Consider the following 17,997-nt stretch of genomic DNA (forward strand, 5'->3'; position numbering starts at 1 on the left):
TGCTCTGGTGAGCTGTCCAGGTGACATGAATGGACAGCATTTGGAATCCTGACAAGCTCAAATACTGAATACAGGTGGTGGGGGGGGGGGGGGGTCTGCAGAAGGTTTTAGATGTATTCAGTGCAGCTGCATGTCTGTGTCAATGAAGACAGGAGACTCAGGCTCAGGCTGCCTTTTACCTGCCTCTGATGCTACAGTAAACAACATTCTGGCCGGGGAAAAAAAAAAAAAAACGTTTGAGGTAGAATTGAACAGAAGCCTTTGTGTAGGCGCAAGAAGGGAAGAAGGAGTGAGCGATCCTATTCTCAGGCACTCCATTAGTTTGCATGTATTCAACCTTTCATTCTTGTCCTGTGGAACGTCTGAAACGGTAGCTACAGTATATAAAGTGGTGCTTGAAAGTTTGTGAACCATTTAAAATGTTCTACAATTCTTCATAAATATGGCCTAAAGCATCGTCAGATTCTCACACAAGTACTAAAAGCAGACCAAGAGATCCCAATTAAACAAATAAGACAAAAAATATTATACTTGGTCATTTATTTATTGAGGAAAATGATCCACTATTACATCTCTGTGAGAGGCAAAAGTATGTGAACGTCTAGCATTAGCAGTTCATTTGAAGGTGAAATTAGAGTCAGGTGGTTTCAGTCAGTGGGATGATGATCAGGTGTGAGTGAGTGAGCGCCCTGTTTTATTAAAAGAACAGGGATCTATCAGAGTCTGATCTTCGCAACACATGTTTGTGGAAGTGTCATGGAACGAACAAATGAGATTTCTGAGGACCTTGGAAAAGGCATTGTTGATACACATCAGGCTAGAAACTGATGATGTGACAAAACCATCTCTAAAGCGTTTGGACTCCACCAATCCACAATCAGACAGATTGTGTACAAATGGAGCAAACTCAAGACCATTGTTAGCCTCCCCAGGAGTGTTCGACCAACAAAGATCACTCCGAGAGCAAGACAGGTAATAGTCCGCGAGGTCACAAAGGATCCCCGAGTAACCTCTAAGCAACTAAAGGCCTCTCTCACATTGGGTAATGTTAATGTTCACAAGTCCCTATTAGGAGAACATTGAACAACAATGGTGTGCATGGCAGGGTTACAAAGAGAAAACCACTGCTCTCTATAAAGATCATGTGGACAAGCCAGAAGGCTATTGGAAAAATGCTTTGTGGAAGAATGAGACCAAAATAGACACGTTTTGCTTTAAACGAGAAGGGTTATGTTTGGAGAAAGGAAAGCACCGTCTTTAAAAAGTATTCTTTTTAAATCTGTTTATAGCAGAAAACAAGTCTCATCCTCTCAGAAACAAGAACAGGGTGTTTTTGTGGAAAATCACAAGTAAATTTGAAAGGCTCAGCGTGTTATGAAAACTGGCAGTCATATACAGCTGCTTTCCTCCATACTTCTCTGTTCTGGTCAAGGCTGAATGGAACTTATGGAACTAGAAATAATGGAATAAGTGTTTCTGCTGACTCTTTTCACTTACAGTAGTAGCCAAGTGATTTGCCACGTTTGCTTCTTCTTATAAAACATGAGAGACATATTGAGAACCCTGGATGTTTTTGTGCCTCCTGTTGACATGGATCATACACTCAAATACCATGATCCTATATAACTTCTAAATCCAGGTTCCGTCTATAGCTGTTGCGTACAGATATTTGAGTATTTTGTGGTTTCTGTGGAGAACGCTCCTTTACTGGCCTCTCCAGCATACATCCTCACTACTCTCATCCTTTGCGAGCTCTAAAGTAGACCATCTGTTGATCCATTTGCTTTCGGCCATGTTTCTCGCAGCAGCAGGGCCCTGTGTTTAACGCAGGCCCCCCCCTGCGCGATCGCAGCAGAATGTGCGACTGTTTTTGTATCTTAAACAACCACAATTATTGATCAGTGGTGAATTTATTTCATCCTAGTTCCCATTCGTCTTCATATGACCTTATTTGGCTGATCTCCTGCTCGTGGTGTGTCTAACAAGCTCCCGAGAGATGCTCAGAGAAGTAAAGGATTTGAGCTCTGCTGTACGTGACATCAGACATCAGAGAAGAGGGATGTTTTTTAAGACAAAATTTGAACGAAAATCGTTTCAAATGAGGCAGAAATGTAGCATGAAAAAATCCATGGATTTATTATACACAAAATGTCTGACAATGCCCATGGGGAGTTTAATGGTTTTTTTTTTTTTTACTGTTAGCATATTCCCTCTGTCCTGGAAGAATGATTTCGGCAAAGAAGCAAGCTCTCTTTGATATGCCAAACAATTTCATGCTATTTAATTGATTTGCACCTGATAAAATGAGGACCAGCTCCCTGTTCTTCCCCTCCTAGCGGATTTCCTGCGTGTTTTGCGTAACTCTGTACGTGTTCAGTGTTCCAGGTAGTTCCTAGCCATCCAGTTTATGAGTTGTGTTAAAACGTTTGACAGAGATTGAGCCCTCAACAGAAACACTGTATTAGAGCCTGGAATCAGAGTCTTGGAATGTTAATCATCATTCAGGCATCTGTGACCTATGGAGATGCACACACTACATCTCTGTTAGATGATAACTCCAGCCCTGCAATTTAACGACTCGTCCACAACGCGCTTTATTGTCCAAACAAAAATCCTCTGCCGAGGTTGTGAATGGAACCAGTTCAGATAAAACAGCTGACCTCCCTGTATTAGGAAATGCATTTCTTATCAGCGATGTTATTAAGGACTCTCCAGGGATACGATTTGTAAATCAATTTTGCTATATACATGTCACTTGATCTCCACCCATGTTGAGAGTCTGCTTTGGCCTTATAGACTCAATACATCATTTGGTTCAGTCACAGGAATTTTGATTCTTGGCGTTTTATTAAACCTGGTGTCTGTATTTAGCTTGGAGCCCAATGGGTGAGAAAATGGCACGAGCTCTTATCTTTCTTGAGCCTGAAATGATCACTGAAATACAAACATGCCTGGTAGAAGGCTCCTGTATCATGTTAGAGGGTTTCATTGACAGACGTTTTGAAGACGGCTATGAAAACGGGTTTCGTTTCAAGATCTATGTAAGTCCCATTATTGCGTGTCAATATCTTTGATTGTAATATGATTAACTAGTGTATTTATATCGTTTTCCTATCATGTGCTAAACATTGTAGAGCTCTTGTGGTACAAGCCTTGTCGTTTCATAATCATAAATCATCATGTCTTGTGATTAAATTGTACACAGCTGGTTGTCAGATTGACTGATTGATGTTTTCCTCGAGTACACAATACAGAAACATGTCTTTAATACCGCGTAATATATACTCTGACTGTAAAGACAGACTTTAAGATTCTACTGTTGTCTGTTGTTTTGTTTTTTTTCTTATACAACAGCACTTCTTTTCTGTTTGATCAGAAGGTGTTTTTTAATTTTTTATAACAGCAGCCTAGACAGTCATTTTAGATCCAAGGTTTATATGAATGCGCTTGCTCAAATACATTACTGTTTCTGTGCTAACAACTTGTACAAAGGATATCTAGTTGGTAGTCATCGCAGTAGTTGAGCGAGTCGGCCATTTTGATACAGAGTCCTCACGTTCCGCGATCCAATGCGAGTGCTGTTCCGTGCAGAGAATATCGTATCCCACTTCCGGCATCGGACACTGTCGTTGGTTCCTCCGGTACCATCGTATGCTTTGGATCCAGTCCGCCTCCATGATAAGCAGAATTTGTTGATTTTCTTATTGTTTTTGTAGCAAATGGTTTTAATGGGGACGGGTTGCTAGCCCGACGCCCAACCGTCCTCCTTTCTTATCCGGGCTTGGCAATGGGGGAGTTGCTTTCCTCTTATCCTCTTAAGACACTACAAAAAAGGAATTTCAAGAAAGTAAATTTAAAAAAAGCCTTGTTTCTGCTGGGAAATGAGTCTTATTTTTCGTGTAAAAATAAAAATGATCTTGCCAAGCATGTTTTGCATTAAAAGTAATCGAATTTTAAGAAAATATATCTAACTTTGTCTTAATAAGATATTCCAGCTAAATATTGATTCAACCAGTAACAATCTACAACAATGGTTTGCATAATAGACCAGCAGAGAAACAAGATGGTTTTCCTTATTTTTAAGACTAAGACCACTTGCACACTTCAATTTTTCAATGAAGCAGCTATGTGTCATGGTTACCCTGAAATCCACACTGAACTACAGTACATTACCCATCAGCCCTAGCATGTCACATGGCCATGTCACATGTCCCACTGATCACTCACACCTGTTCTGTGTTACCCCTGATAAAGACCCCTATAGAAGTTCTATATAATTTCTCTGAAGCAGGTTGTGCTCCAGGGTTAGTTTGTTTCAGAGCTGACGGAGCATGGCGTGCCCTTTTGAAAAACGTCCTGTGGATGAGGAAGCACAGATGAGAGGGTGATAAGACCCACATATAGATGTGTTTTCATATTCGGATGAATATTTCGGGAGCGTTACCATTGTTCACGTGAATCATTCATTTATTTAACAAACCTTTTGAAATCTCACATCGCCAACGTGACACATCGCGGATCAGCGCTTAACACCGAACACATTTTACGCAGTACCTTTCTTCTTTCTTTCTTCTTTTTTTTTTGCCAGAGGGAGTTTTCTGTATAACGTGGGCGATTCAGAACATGTTGGAAAGGCAACTGTGTGAAGGGCCGTTCGTACAGTATGCCTTGCACTCCACATTTTTGTGCAGTTCCCTGGAAATGTCAGGTTTCCCAAATGTGATCGGATGCATTGATGGAACCGACATTCCTATTAAAGCTCCTTCAGTCAACGAAGTCATTGCATAGCATCGATGTGCAGGTAAAAGTAGATTATTGGGTGCTGAATCAAGGTTTTAAATGAAATTAAATTACTGGCTACTCATTACTTAGTTACTGGTCCCCACTTACTAGGTAATATGTGACGCATCCCACCTCATCACCAACATGGAAGCAAAACGGCCAGGGTCTGTACACAATAGCAGAATATTTAATGGCCCCCTACACTTCATGAACAAGATCAAGAGGAACCCCCAGTTAACCCAGTGGACTGAAGAGATTTCAGGGTGTTGTCATGATTCCCCCTTGAAGCAGCGTGCTCTAAGCGCGAATGCGTGAGCACCCGCTTTTCCGTTGTTGACCGTAGTGACATCTGGACACGTGTGTTTTGTTTATGTTTCTGTCATGTCTCCTCCCTTTTCTGTCATTGGCTGGGATTTCACGTGTGTCTGTATTGCTCTCAGCTGCTAGCGGTTTAGACACTGTTCATGTCCGCATATATACCGCGCGCCTCCCAGCACACAACGCGGAAGATTATCATAGAGTTAGTTTAGTTCGTATAGTAGTCATAGTCACGGTCCATGTTTAGAATTAGTTTAGTTCGTATAGAAGTCATAGTCACGTTCCATGTTTAGAGTTAGTTCGCGCTGGATTATCCGCTTCCAGTTCCTCGTCATAGTTCGTTTCTCGTTTTGTTTATCGGCCCTGGTTTTCCGTGACCACGACCAAGATTCCAGCCTTGCCCATGTATGCCTGTTTGCCAATCGCCTGACCTCTTGCATGTTTGTGGATTACGTTTTGGATCACGTTTTGGATTTGTCTGCCTGTCTCTCTTTCAAATAAACAACTGTTCATACTGCACTTGTATCCGTCCTATCTCTGCTCCGTCACGATACGTGACAGGTGTTACGAGATCTGATCTGCCAAAATCGCTTCTAATTAAAAGACTACTGTCCAAAGTGAACAGTCAAGTGTGGTTCATTTTTTCTTTATTTCCTGTAATTGAAAAAGACATGGGGCTCACGGTGGCTTAGTGGTTAGCTCTACTTGTGGTTAGGGTACTCCGGTTTCCTCCCCCAGTCCAAAGACATGCATGGTAGACTGATTGGCATGTCCAAAGTGTCTGTAGTGTATGAATGGGTGTGTGAGTGTGTATGTGATTGTGCCCTGCGATGGATTGGCACCCTGTCCAGGATGTACCCCGCCTTGTGCCCGATGCTCCCTGGGATAGGCTCCAGGTTCCCCGTGACCTTGAAAAGGATAAGCGGTATAGAAGATGGATGGATGGAAGAATGGATGAAAAAAACATTTGTATTTATCACTTTTCCATTCAGCAGTAAATGACAGAATAACCATCGCTAACGTTAGCCAGTGCTTCAGCGATACAGTTTCAAGCCTGGCCTCCATTTGAAGTTGTAGAAGATCCATCTCCATGTCACTTTTTCTAATTTGCATTTGAAGATGGACCTTGTACAGCTCCTTCGCAGGCAGCTAGGAAGACAGAATGATAATTCATTATGATTGATAACATAAATGTCTGTAATACATATACAGACCAAATAGTTTTAAATCAGGACAACTACAATTTTTTTTTTTTTTTTTTTTACACTGTCAAGATTCTGTGTGGAGGTAGATGGACCCTCCTCTGTACAGGAATTCCCAGCCGTAAACTTTAAGGGGACAATGACGAAGTTTTAATAATCACACATCTTTTTTTTTTTTTTCTTTTTTTTTAAACAAAAAAAGGTAATGCATTATATGTGTTATACCTCTGTGGGCCTCCCAGCATCTTCATTTTGTCCCACTGTCACAGCAGAGGTGGTCTCTTCATCTACATCTTTCAGTGCAAATTACTAATAATGTTTGGTCTAGCAAACAGAAACAATACATGAAGACAACAATCACTTATAAATGTGGCAGGACGTGCTGTATGTCCCTTACAGTAGCAACTGCAAGAAAATTTAATCTGATGCTCAATGTATATTCGCAAACAAATACAACTAATATACAACGACATAAGGAACACATAGTAGGAGCACGACAATTAAGATTACAGTACACACTACACCATATGCAGTAAAATAAAATAAGCATGCATAATACACGAGTGAAACATTGCCAATAAAGACTGTGGCAGTGTTTGTTGTCATCTTGATTGTTCAAGGATAAATCACGTAAAGCACTGGGCTCACTGGAAAAGTCCTAAGTACTAATATGCTAGACATATATTTTACCGAGCTACTTATATCATGGGAGGTAGCTGACTGATGAACTGCCCCCTGAAACTGCCTCCTTAATTAAGGGACAGTGCCAGCTCCTCAGCCGGAGTGAGTGAAGGTGATGGAGCTCCCACACCCATTTTTCGGGCCTCTGCATCCTTCCTGTAGATATATAAAACAGAGAGAAATGTTATTATAGGCGGTTGGGCAAATTAGTTAGGATACAATTTAGGAAGTTTATGGAATATTATCTTTTTGGAAAATGTTTCATTTTGACTTGGCGCCAAGTTCTTCTGGGTCCAGAAGAATTACACCTGATAAACTATGAAGTGTAAAATACTCATTTTAAGTAAGTCTATATTGAATAACTGAGTTTTCATTGCTTGTAATAAGCACTTGCTTAAATTTTGGCATTTTTGTCTAGTTTTAAGATTTTGCTTGAGTTTAGTACACTTGAACTAGATTTAAGTCGGCCGTGCTTGTTTGAAGAAGGGCTTTTTTGCAGTGTGATCAGCTTCGGGGTGATAACTGCAACTACGGTGTGCATCGGCCGCATCACACACCCTGTCATTGATTATTTCCTGGAACAGCACACCATGTCATGTTTTATTCCCTACATACACTATGCTAATTAGCATTGTATAATATAGTGTAGTCATGCTGAAGGCATTTTAGTCTTCGATTATTTCTGTTCCCATTTCTGCAGTTTATTGCGGTCGTAGTTGCAGCACTTCTGAATAGCAGAACTATTCCATTACTTTCCTTTTTTTTTTTTTTATCCTCAAAGCCATTCCTCATCATTGGTTCTTAAATAACCGGAATGTTTTTCCACTGCTACACTTTGACAGGAAAATAAAACTCTAAAGGTGAGGTCAGGGATTAAGTCAGGAACTATTTTTGTTTTTTATTTATTAAGTTCTTCTCACATTCCAGTGGACTCAAAGGTATCTGTTCAGAAGAAAAAGTACAGCCTCTGTGGACCGGTAAATGGGAGGGAAAAAAAAAACATGATGTAGACCACAAACGTCTAACCAATCAGGATATGGAGGCATCTCTACTTGCCTGGTAACCATGATGCTTGTCAATTCAGAAAGCTCTACCTTTTGCCATTCAGGGGGAGGGGGTATTCCAGAAAGCAGGTCATGTGACTTACATGGGTAAGTTTACTCAGAGTAAATGGATAACCTCAACATTTGGTTCTAAAAACGGAGGTAACATTCAGGGTGTCTAAGTAGCCATAGTGGCTTACTCTCTGAACATAACCTGCTCTGAAGTAGGTTCTGTTCCAGGGTTAGTTTGTTTCAGAGAGCCGACGGAGCATAGCGTGCCCTGTGGACAAGGAAGCACGGATTACACAAAATCTTTTTCGCCATGAGAGGGAGATAAGACCATGTATAGATGTGCGTTACCATTATTCACAAGAACCTTTTGAAAACTCACATCGCCAATGTGACACATCGTGGATCAGCGCTTAACTCTGAGCGCATTTTATGCATTGCCCTTGTTTGTTTATTTTGCCAGAGGGAGTGTTCTGTATATAACTTGGGTGATATAGAGCATGTGGGAAAGGCAACCATGTGTGGACGTTCGTACAGTATGCCTTGGACTCAAACGGTTCCTACACGATTTTGTGCACTTCCTTGGCCATAATCCATGATGAACCAACGAGGATGTCAAGAGGAATCTAGTGAACCAAAGAGATGGCAGGGTACAAGATGTGATCTGCCAAAATAATTTCTCAATAAATAACTAATGCACAAAGTGTGCTTCAAGTGTCAAGTGTGGTTCATTGTTTCTTTACTTACTGTAATTAAAAAAATTATAAAAATGTATTTATTGCTTTACGATTCAACAATAAATGACAGAATAATCATCACTAGGCAAAAACAATTCTTTGCCCACCTTTAGCCAGTGCTCCAGCAATTCAATTTCAATCCTGACCTTTTTTATGTTCAGCTTTTTGTACCTCCATTTGATCTAATAGGGGAACTGCTATTAAGATTGTACACACCATATGCGGTAAAATAAAACAAGTATGCGTAATACACAAGTGAAACGTTGCCAGGGAAGAGTTATTTCAAAATGCCTTTTTCAAACGGTGGCAGTGTTTATGGTCATCTTGAGTGTTTAAGGATATATCACGGGAAACATTTTTTAAAAAAAAAGTTATTAGTACTAATGTGTTACACCTACATTTTACCAAGCCACTTATATCATGGGAGGTGGCTGAGTCTGATGAACCGCCCCCTGCATCGACCATGGGTCGTACCAGCTCCTCATCCGGAGCGAGTGAAGGTGGTGGTGCCCCGCCCATTTTACGGGCCTCTGCCTTCTTCCTGTTGGCTATATAGAACCTAGAGAAAAGTTATTATAGAAGGTAGACCCAAGTAGTCAGGTTACAGTTTAGGAAATTTTATGAAATATTACCTTTTTGGAGAATGTTTTTGTGGATCATTTTGACTTGGCTCCAAGAACTTTGGATCCAGAAGGATTACACTATGAAGTTTTAAGAAACTGATGTTAAGAAACTGACGGAGGGCTATATATATATATATATATATATATATATATATATATATATATATATATATATATATATATATAAAATTGCCTTGTATTTCTAATAAGCATGCATTAAAACCTCTAACTCCGCTTGGCTAATGTATGTGGCTCTCATTTTCTCACCCTGGGTTTCCATGGTGACTCGTGAAATCTGTGATCCATTAACAGTGTGTTTATGTACTCTCCGTGTGCGCGTGTTAACTCTGAGCTACCAATAGGAGGTTGATTGAACTTACTCCTCACCGGTGTTGTGGAACCAGAAAACCCTGAGTAAGCAATGCTTGAGTTAATCAGCCTAGAGTTCAGGGTGTATGTGACATTAAGTTAACCTTGCATGCTGGAACACCGCCCCCAGGTGTTCTAGCCTAAATGGGTTTTGGGGGTGTGGCTTTGGAGAGAACGCTGAAGGGAAAGGCTGTATCTTTTCAAATGTTGAATTTCAAAACAATTTATAGCTATATAGATATTTATAGCTAAATATCTTTGTGTCACGGTCGCTTACATTTTTACCCAGACCACAGGAGAGAAACATAACAGAATGCCTTGTAAAACTGATACACTGATACACCAGTCCGTTAAAGAAACTGTTTTGTCGTTGTTGTGTTCCAGGCTTCCTGAGCACGGGTGACCAGGCCGCTAAAGGTAATTACGGCCTCCTGGATCAGATCCAGGCCTTGCGCTGGATCAGCGAGAACATTGGCTACTTCGGTGGCGATTCGAACCGCATCACAGTCTTCGGATCAGGCATCGGTGCCTCTTGTGTGAGCCTGCTAACCCTGTCGCATCACTCAGAAGGTAAAAGAACATTCTGCTACTCTGAGATAAATCTCGAATCCTAAAAAATCTCTCAGCAATCGTTTTTTTTTTTTTTTTTTTTTTTTTTTTGTAAATGGCAAGTTTAAAAGAACAAGAAGTTGTTGCTGGTACAAAATTCAACCATTAACATTTCCATTTGCCAATAAGCACCTGCGAGGAGGTTTTAGTTTGTGAATGTGCTGCTTGCTCAAATTCAAATTCCTAATGGGCAAGACTAATGGCATACACGCTCAAATGTGCTGTTTTTTTTTTTTTTTTAACATGCTTACAGTCGGCTGTTGGCAGTTTGGTATAAAACGCTGCCAAAATGCTTTTAACTGATGCCAGCTATTATGGGCCTTTTATCTGAGTGAGAATTGCGAGCAGACTGTGAAAATTAACAGACAGTGTTAGGTATTTATGTAGTCATAAAGTCCTGACAGTTTTTCACTGGCTTTTACCAAGGTTGTATGGATTGTCATGGCAGTGTGGTGCATCAGCGCGTTTGATATAAAGCAAGGCCGCATGCCTTCGGAGGTGTCATAATTAGTGTTTTAATTTCCGTTGTGGGAAGTTCCTGTTGCACAGGGTTTTCATTACTGACACTTTGTTCTGGAATAAAACTAATTGTGGGTTGCCACATGTGAGAGTATAATTCCTGCAGTATAATTCATTTTTGATCTTATTACATATGTATGACTGATAGCTCGAAATTTTTCAGGCCTTAATGTTTAAACAGAATGAAAGCTGCAGCATGTACAATATAAGACTAGTGTGTAGTTTTAAAATCTGGCATGCAGCAGAAATTTCAGTTATCTAAAACATATTTTAAAAGGTTACCCTGGGCCAAGTTGTTCAGAAGTAACCCGATCGGATTTCTGCGATCGGATTGGATATAATCTTAAAAATGGGTTGTTCAAAAGGGGGGGAACAAACGGATTCTGTAATCAGATTAGATCATGTAATCCAGTCTTGCTTTTGATCTGGATCAAACCTTCAGTATGTGTTGTTCAAGATTTTTTAGTAGGATTGGGATACCTGTTATCCAAAAAAAAAAAAAAAAAAAAGTCAGGATTATGCTGATCCCAGCAGAAGGGTGGATTCAGGGAGGATTTCAGGAACAAAATGTAATAAAACTTTAAAACTGGTCAAATAATAAAACGGTTTGTATAATGTAGTACATATATTTATTTATACACTTGATTTGTTGAACCGTTACAGTGATAAAGTAGATAAAAGTATACATCATACTTTTGTCCCCATAAATAATCCCCCAAACATCTGTCAATATCAAACAAAAATAATATATATAATTTTAACTGTCATTTGTCACTGTATATTAATGACAATGTCACAACCGTCGGAGATGAACCGGTTAAAAGTAGTTTCTAACAATTGCATCACTTATTGCTCTCCACATATGAAGAACTCTGAACGTTCTTATTTTGTTACCTATTGGACATTTAGACATTTTATGATTTAAACCATGTGTTTAATATATCCACATTGTATTTGTGAACAGCGTAGATTTGTGTGTTTGTCCGAAGGGCACGTTTGTATTGTTCATTGTTTTCTGTCTCTTCAAATTAAAACACTTAAAGTGGCCGCATGCTGGCTAATCTACCTGTTGTTCTATACATAACTAATAGCCTACGTTGTGCCATGTAGACTGATTTAGAGCACTAGAAATCAGGATTTGGTCATCTTGAAAGGTTCGTATCTGGATAAGGGTGATCCAATCCAACGTTGCTTTGAAAAAAAAGACACAAAAGTAAGACGGATTACTGGATCATAAACTTTTTGAGCAACTGGACCCTGGGTGTTCATTCATTGTATATGTTCAGATAACTAGCACTCGACCTGATAACTAGTGATTTGCTAACAGCTGCTTTAAAGAAAAAAAAAACAACAACTAAGTAATCCATAGTCTCTGTGTTTCTATATTGAAGAAGTTGGAGGAAATATGAAATGAGGTCATTTCTGCAATTTCCCTTTGCTTCTTATTATGAATCATTTTCTGTGCCCCTCCACTGCATTTTGCATCAAAGCGTTACTAATTGCCTTGATTTCCTTAAATGAATATGACTGCTTTTGGATTTATATTCCATCTATTATTTTCTAGCCATAAATTTTTTATTCATACACCACCATGCCATGCTTCACGTAGCGTGGTACTATACTGCCACCTCGACCCGCTCTCTTTCCCTTTTCAGTAAATTGGATATTACTGATGCTGATATTTCCCTTGAATAGAAATGTGTGCCCTGCTTGGCTTGATGAGATTTAAAAAAAAAAAAAAAAGCCGCCATATAAATTTGTGAGATCCTGGGAAATTGAAACAGGAAGACTTCTGTCATGAAAAGAGGCTCTGGTGGTGAGTGCTACCAATATCAATCAGACATCTCAACGTTCATCCTTAAAGCTGTGATCTTAGTCATCAAATGAAGGATGGGGCGTGAAGTGGCCTGCCAAACAGGGCCGAAGCAGCTGAGGGGAATACCAAGCAAGTGTACGCCTGTAGTGTGCACTTTCTAACCTTGTAGCAATCAAAGACTCTGCAGCTGTAACTTCAGCATAGGTTTTGGTTAGCATAATAAGCGAGGTCATGTGTGCCGCAATGAAGGTTTGAAGTGTGTCATAAGTTATTAAAATAAATTGTGGAAGAACAGACATGGAATGAGGCTTGAAAATGTAAAAGGCATCAATTTTTATGACCACTTTAAAGCTGTGAGCTGAAATCTAACTAGTAATTATTATTTTGTGTATACTGTATATCAGATTTGTGCCGTTTACCTGCGTTGAAACTGTTGGTGAGTGTCAAACAAAATTGCTGAACTACTGGCATTTAAATGTTATAAAAACCTGACTCACTCAGAAAAAATTAAAGATGAGGGGGATAAATTGTTCAACTGGCAACGTTAATCCTGCATGATCCAACTGTAAATGAACAGCGCTGATTAGATGTATGAACATGGGTCCAGTGTGTCTCGGAGACGGTTTCTGAGCCGATCACAGATTCAGAGGTGGTTTGGGACGCATATGACCACGTGACGTTTGTAGTGTGAACGTAAAAGCATCTTGATGCATCCCGGAAAGCAGCAAAAGACCACCTAATGACTGAAAAACCACCTAATCGACCGTGTCATTGTCCAGAAAATATATAAACTGCTTTTTGTATCTTCTTTCACTGTCTCATTCCTGTTCATTTATACGTTTTGTTGGAAGACTACGCGATCGAAACTTTTGAAACAGCCCATACTGGTATACGAGATTCATGGGATATGTCTACCTGTAAACAAATATAGCGGAAGACTGATGTAATACATGTGCACGACACCCTTCCTCCAATGAAAATTATGTATGAAATCCGATCACAAGTGGTCACTGGAGACGCATTCATAATGGCAGGTCCAAATGTGTTTCCAGTTGTCCTCTCATTTGACAGTTAATAAGGTGCATCTATGATTAGATACGTCTGTACCAACACTCATTGGTTATTTTACCATATAGGTCACTGTATCGGTATACGGTATTTGACTGTTGCTGAATACCAGCTGTCAGCTCCCTTATACCATGTTCATCAATGGAAACCACCAACAAAGGATTGATACTGATCATATATTATTGGAGTGATGAGTCATTCTCAGCTAGATTCAGCACACCAGTCTTATTAAGTTATCATGTGTACATTGAGATTTTTGCATGCACAGTCGGACTGCATCTTCTGGCCACAGAGACACAATTAGCCAGAGAGATTTGTTTGGTGGACGTTTCTTTAAAAAAAATAAATAAATAAACAGTATCACAGATATACTTGTAAAAAAAAAAAAAAAAAGCCCCATGCCTTGTCAATGTCTCTACTGTAATGAGAATTTTGCACCACTCAAATAATAACTGGTCAGTGGTGGTCCTGTGCTGGTACCTTTCCTACGGATAGGGTATAAAAGAAATGAATTATAGAAGATATACCTTTAAATTGTACCTGAATACTTGTTTTACCTGATAAAATAGCCAGTGAATGTAGATACAAGGTGTGTGTAAGTATTAAACTTATAAGGCAAACTTATGTGTGTAAGGCAAACTTATACAAACTGCTGAGTTAGATTTTTATCTGGCCTTTTACTTCTTAATTAGACCTGGCACCAATGGTAGTACACACAGACCCCCTGGTCCACATGAGGTTGCAGGTCATATAGTGCGTCGTCCTCTGAGGCTATACTTCCCGTTCTTATACCGCTCGGCTTAAATCTTTCTTTTTCTTACAACACCATCATTTTCTCCTATTTATCTAAGTATAAAGTACACTCTAAAACAAGTGTCATTCAAAACGTAAGCTACAACATTCTTCCTTCAACATCCTTCCAAGTAATTCTTCACAATGTACAGTAGGTTTATGCTAGGCTTATGAAAGGCACTTATTTATCTTTCTTCTTTTACTGTCACGCTATCCGTTGTTACCCAGATGATGACGGGTTCCCTTCTGAGTCTGGTTCCTCTCAAGGTTTCTTCCTCATATCATCTTAGGGAGTTTTTCCTCGCCACCGTCACCACCGTCTCGCTCAATAGGGATAAATTCACACACTTCAAATCCCTATCCTGTGTTTATATGTTTCTGTAAAGCTGATTTGAGACAATGTCTATTGTAAAAAAAAAAAAAAAAGTGCTATACAAATAAAATTGAATTGAAAAATGATCTTATCATTATATTATCATTAAATGCCAATTAAAACAGAGCTAAATGGCTGGAAAAGGCATCAGCAATCCAGTGATCAAGTGCTACCACATTTACTTTCACCCCAGTGCACAAGAGTAGACTTTTACCTGAATCCCATCAGCAGCAAATACCATGGGTCAAATCAGCAAACAGAGAGCCAGGTTCAGTCACGCAGAGCCATGTGGGATGTGTGAGATTGAGGGCACTGCTTGTTTGTCCAATGTGTGTGTGTGCATGATGGTGGTAATGAGGCCACTGTGACCTGTCTCCTCCACACAGTGTGGCGCCTCAGCACAGGTAACCCGCTGTTTCCTTCTTGCTGGCGACCACGACACGTGACTCTTCATCCCTTATCTAAATTGTAGTTTAAGAGTAATAATCTGGCTCGGTTTTTTAATGAATATGTCGAACTTTCACACAAAAAAAACCAAGATCGCCAAGACAAAGAAGAGCACAATGTTCTCGCTTTGATCCCAGTGCTTTCGTAGTATTGTAATCACATTGCCCTGATGAGAGGAACCAGGCAAAAATGGGTCATTAGTGGCAGGAACTGGATGGTCTTATGTGACTTACTGCTTTAATGTAATTCAACAAATGCAACCATACAGACTGAGGAGAGTGTGTCTCCTTTGTCTTTCTTTTTTTTTTGGGTTTTCCAAGCATCAGTGGCAAAGTGGAGAGAGAATGAGACAGGGCACTTCTCTGGGACATTAGACGCCTCATATGTTACTATCCATTTGGCATCATGGCTTGCTCTAATTGAGCACAGATATTACTGTGGTTTTTTTTTTCTTCATCTTCCACTCTCTTCATAACGATTATGCTGTTGAATGAGAGATGGCTCCAGCACACACCTCTGGAATACTAAGCACCAGCAGGTTTAGATGTACATGCTTATTAGGTCAGGGAGGATGTGGGCTACCAGCATTTCCAGTGAAGGTCGTTGCTATTTTTTTCCCCTTTCCAGTAACTAATCAGCCTAAAAGCTCTGCTTGTGAGGAGGTGTCCCCCTTTTAATGGAATGCCTCATACATTAAGAACAGAAGGCCTAGTAGTTGGAGGAGTCCATGTGACCATGTCGGCTTTCATTTTTATTAAGACTTTAGGGTTATTGCGGACCATAAATGTGCCTGCTTGAACTGGGCTGGTTTTATTAGTAGGACGCCATGAGTGCAGTGAGCTTTGTGCCTTGAAGCACTTTAATGTCATTAAGAAAATGAGCCTCCTGTTAAAGCACAGCCAATGTAAAGATGGAGTTTGGTATTTCAGAGTGAAATGTCATGAAACACAATAGTGCATGGGAATACATTACGATCTAGGAAAACAACCAATACTACAGTACTACATGCAACACATAAGGAACATAACTCAAGATAGCATGTTTTGCGCTATAAAGGAATGGTTGCTTGGTGTACAAAAGGACAGATGGAGAGGCTACAATGGCCGTTCTGGAAATAGCTCTCCATGGGTTATAGCTTAAGCCTAGATGCTAAGTGAGATTATTTGCATTTAGTGTTTTGAGACCACTGCGAGGAACCTGGCATCATTCCCTCAGTTTTCTCTAATGCATATCGTAAAGTTGGGACGTTTTTTTTTATACTCCACTTCTCGCATACTGTTTGGGTAACTTGTGTTCAAGCACCACCTTTCTTTTTGAATAATTAAAGCATCCTTCTCACTCAGGCTGCCACGTTGCTTTTTTTTCGTAATTGCTTAAATGTTATTAGGACATGCAGAAGCAACACGACAAAGCTTTCAGCAGTAAATTCCACAACATTTCGTCTCTGTAATCCCACCATACGTTACTTAAGTGGATTCGAGCTTCATGATCTGGGCTGTAATGTCATGTTTCACTTGAAGCTACATGTACCTTGATCTTGTGATTGAACATAAGCGTTCAATGGGCTGTTTACACACACATACATTACTAAATAATCCTTACCTACAATGGTAAGGGTAATCTTCGAGCCCAGGGCTATGTTTTCTTTTTCCAATTCTGGTGCTATTGACTGCTTGTATGACCCCATTAAAAGTAGGTTAAAATGTATTGAAGAAAGAACTGCAGGAGGAGGAGACCAAATGCATCAGTACTTATTCTCTAAGGCGACTGCCTGTGTTTGACCTATGAAAATTCTAAAGGCCTGGCATCCTCTGTTCTGGTCCACTTCTTCTGAAAAGAAACCTGCAGGACTAAATCCTGGCCAAGTTATAGATGGCTGCAGCCAGAGTAAACATTTCAAAGTCATACTTTATTGCAGGTATCATAACAGCCTCCTATCTCTACAGCCGTGCCGTCAGTAAATGTCAGCCGATATCATGGCAAGAAAAAGAAATGTGACTCAGGCACTCCCTGTATAGCCACTGATTATTATATTGAATAGAACTAAAAAGCCATTGTTGTGGAAATATTATGTTCTCTGTCACCGGCTAAGAGAAAAGGGTATTGTTGAATACCCTCATCTCAGAGATATCAGACTTATCCAGAGCCCTGTTCCCATAAACTTATACTTGTGTCTACCTGCAAAGTAACGCCTTCCAGCATTTTACTCCATGCTTTATTGTTTATTGTTTACTGTGCATTTATTTAACAGGGACAGTGGAGGTAAACATTCTTACATGCAATGCAATACATGTATTGTACATAGAGCTTGTAGTTATACAGTCTGTACAGGATTTCGTGGAGGGTTTTTTTGTTGTTGTTTTTGTTATTGTTGTGACCCAAAATGCTTGATTTTGCAGTGGCAAATTTTTTTTTGCGGAAAACTAAATTGCACTTGCAATAAATAGTTCTGCAAGGTCTTTCGCAGTGATGTTTGTTGGTAAATGAGACCTTTTAGCTGTACTCGTGTTCGGCTCGCATGAATCAAAGAGGGCTTTGGTCCAAATCTGCAGAAAATTTTGAAAAATTGCAAGCTCCTCAGAATATTGCTTGATTTGTGTTCATTTCTG

The 17,997-nt window shown here is 39.8% G+C and overlaps 1 protein-coding gene across 1 annotated transcript in view; it reads left to right on the plus strand.

Annotated features, from left to right (window-relative positions):
• Positions 1–17,997, plus strand: part of nlgn3a (neuroligin 3a) — a 169,036-nt gene that overhangs the window by 104,527 nt on the left and 46,512 nt on the right. The window contains exon 4 of the mRNA XM_053630341.1: positions 10,149–10,334. Coding sequence (XP_053486316.1) covers positions 10,149–10,334 — 186 coding nt within the window. The remainder of the gene's footprint in view (positions 1–10,148; positions 10,335–17,997) is intronic.

The sequence above is a fragment of the Ictalurus furcatus genome, chromosome 8, assembly GCF_023375685.1.
Source record: "Ictalurus furcatus strain D&B chromosome 8, Billie_1.0, whole genome shotgun sequence".
In the NCBI taxonomy this organism is placed as follows: Eukaryota; Metazoa; Chordata; class Actinopteri; order Siluriformes; family Ictaluridae; genus Ictalurus; species Ictalurus furcatus.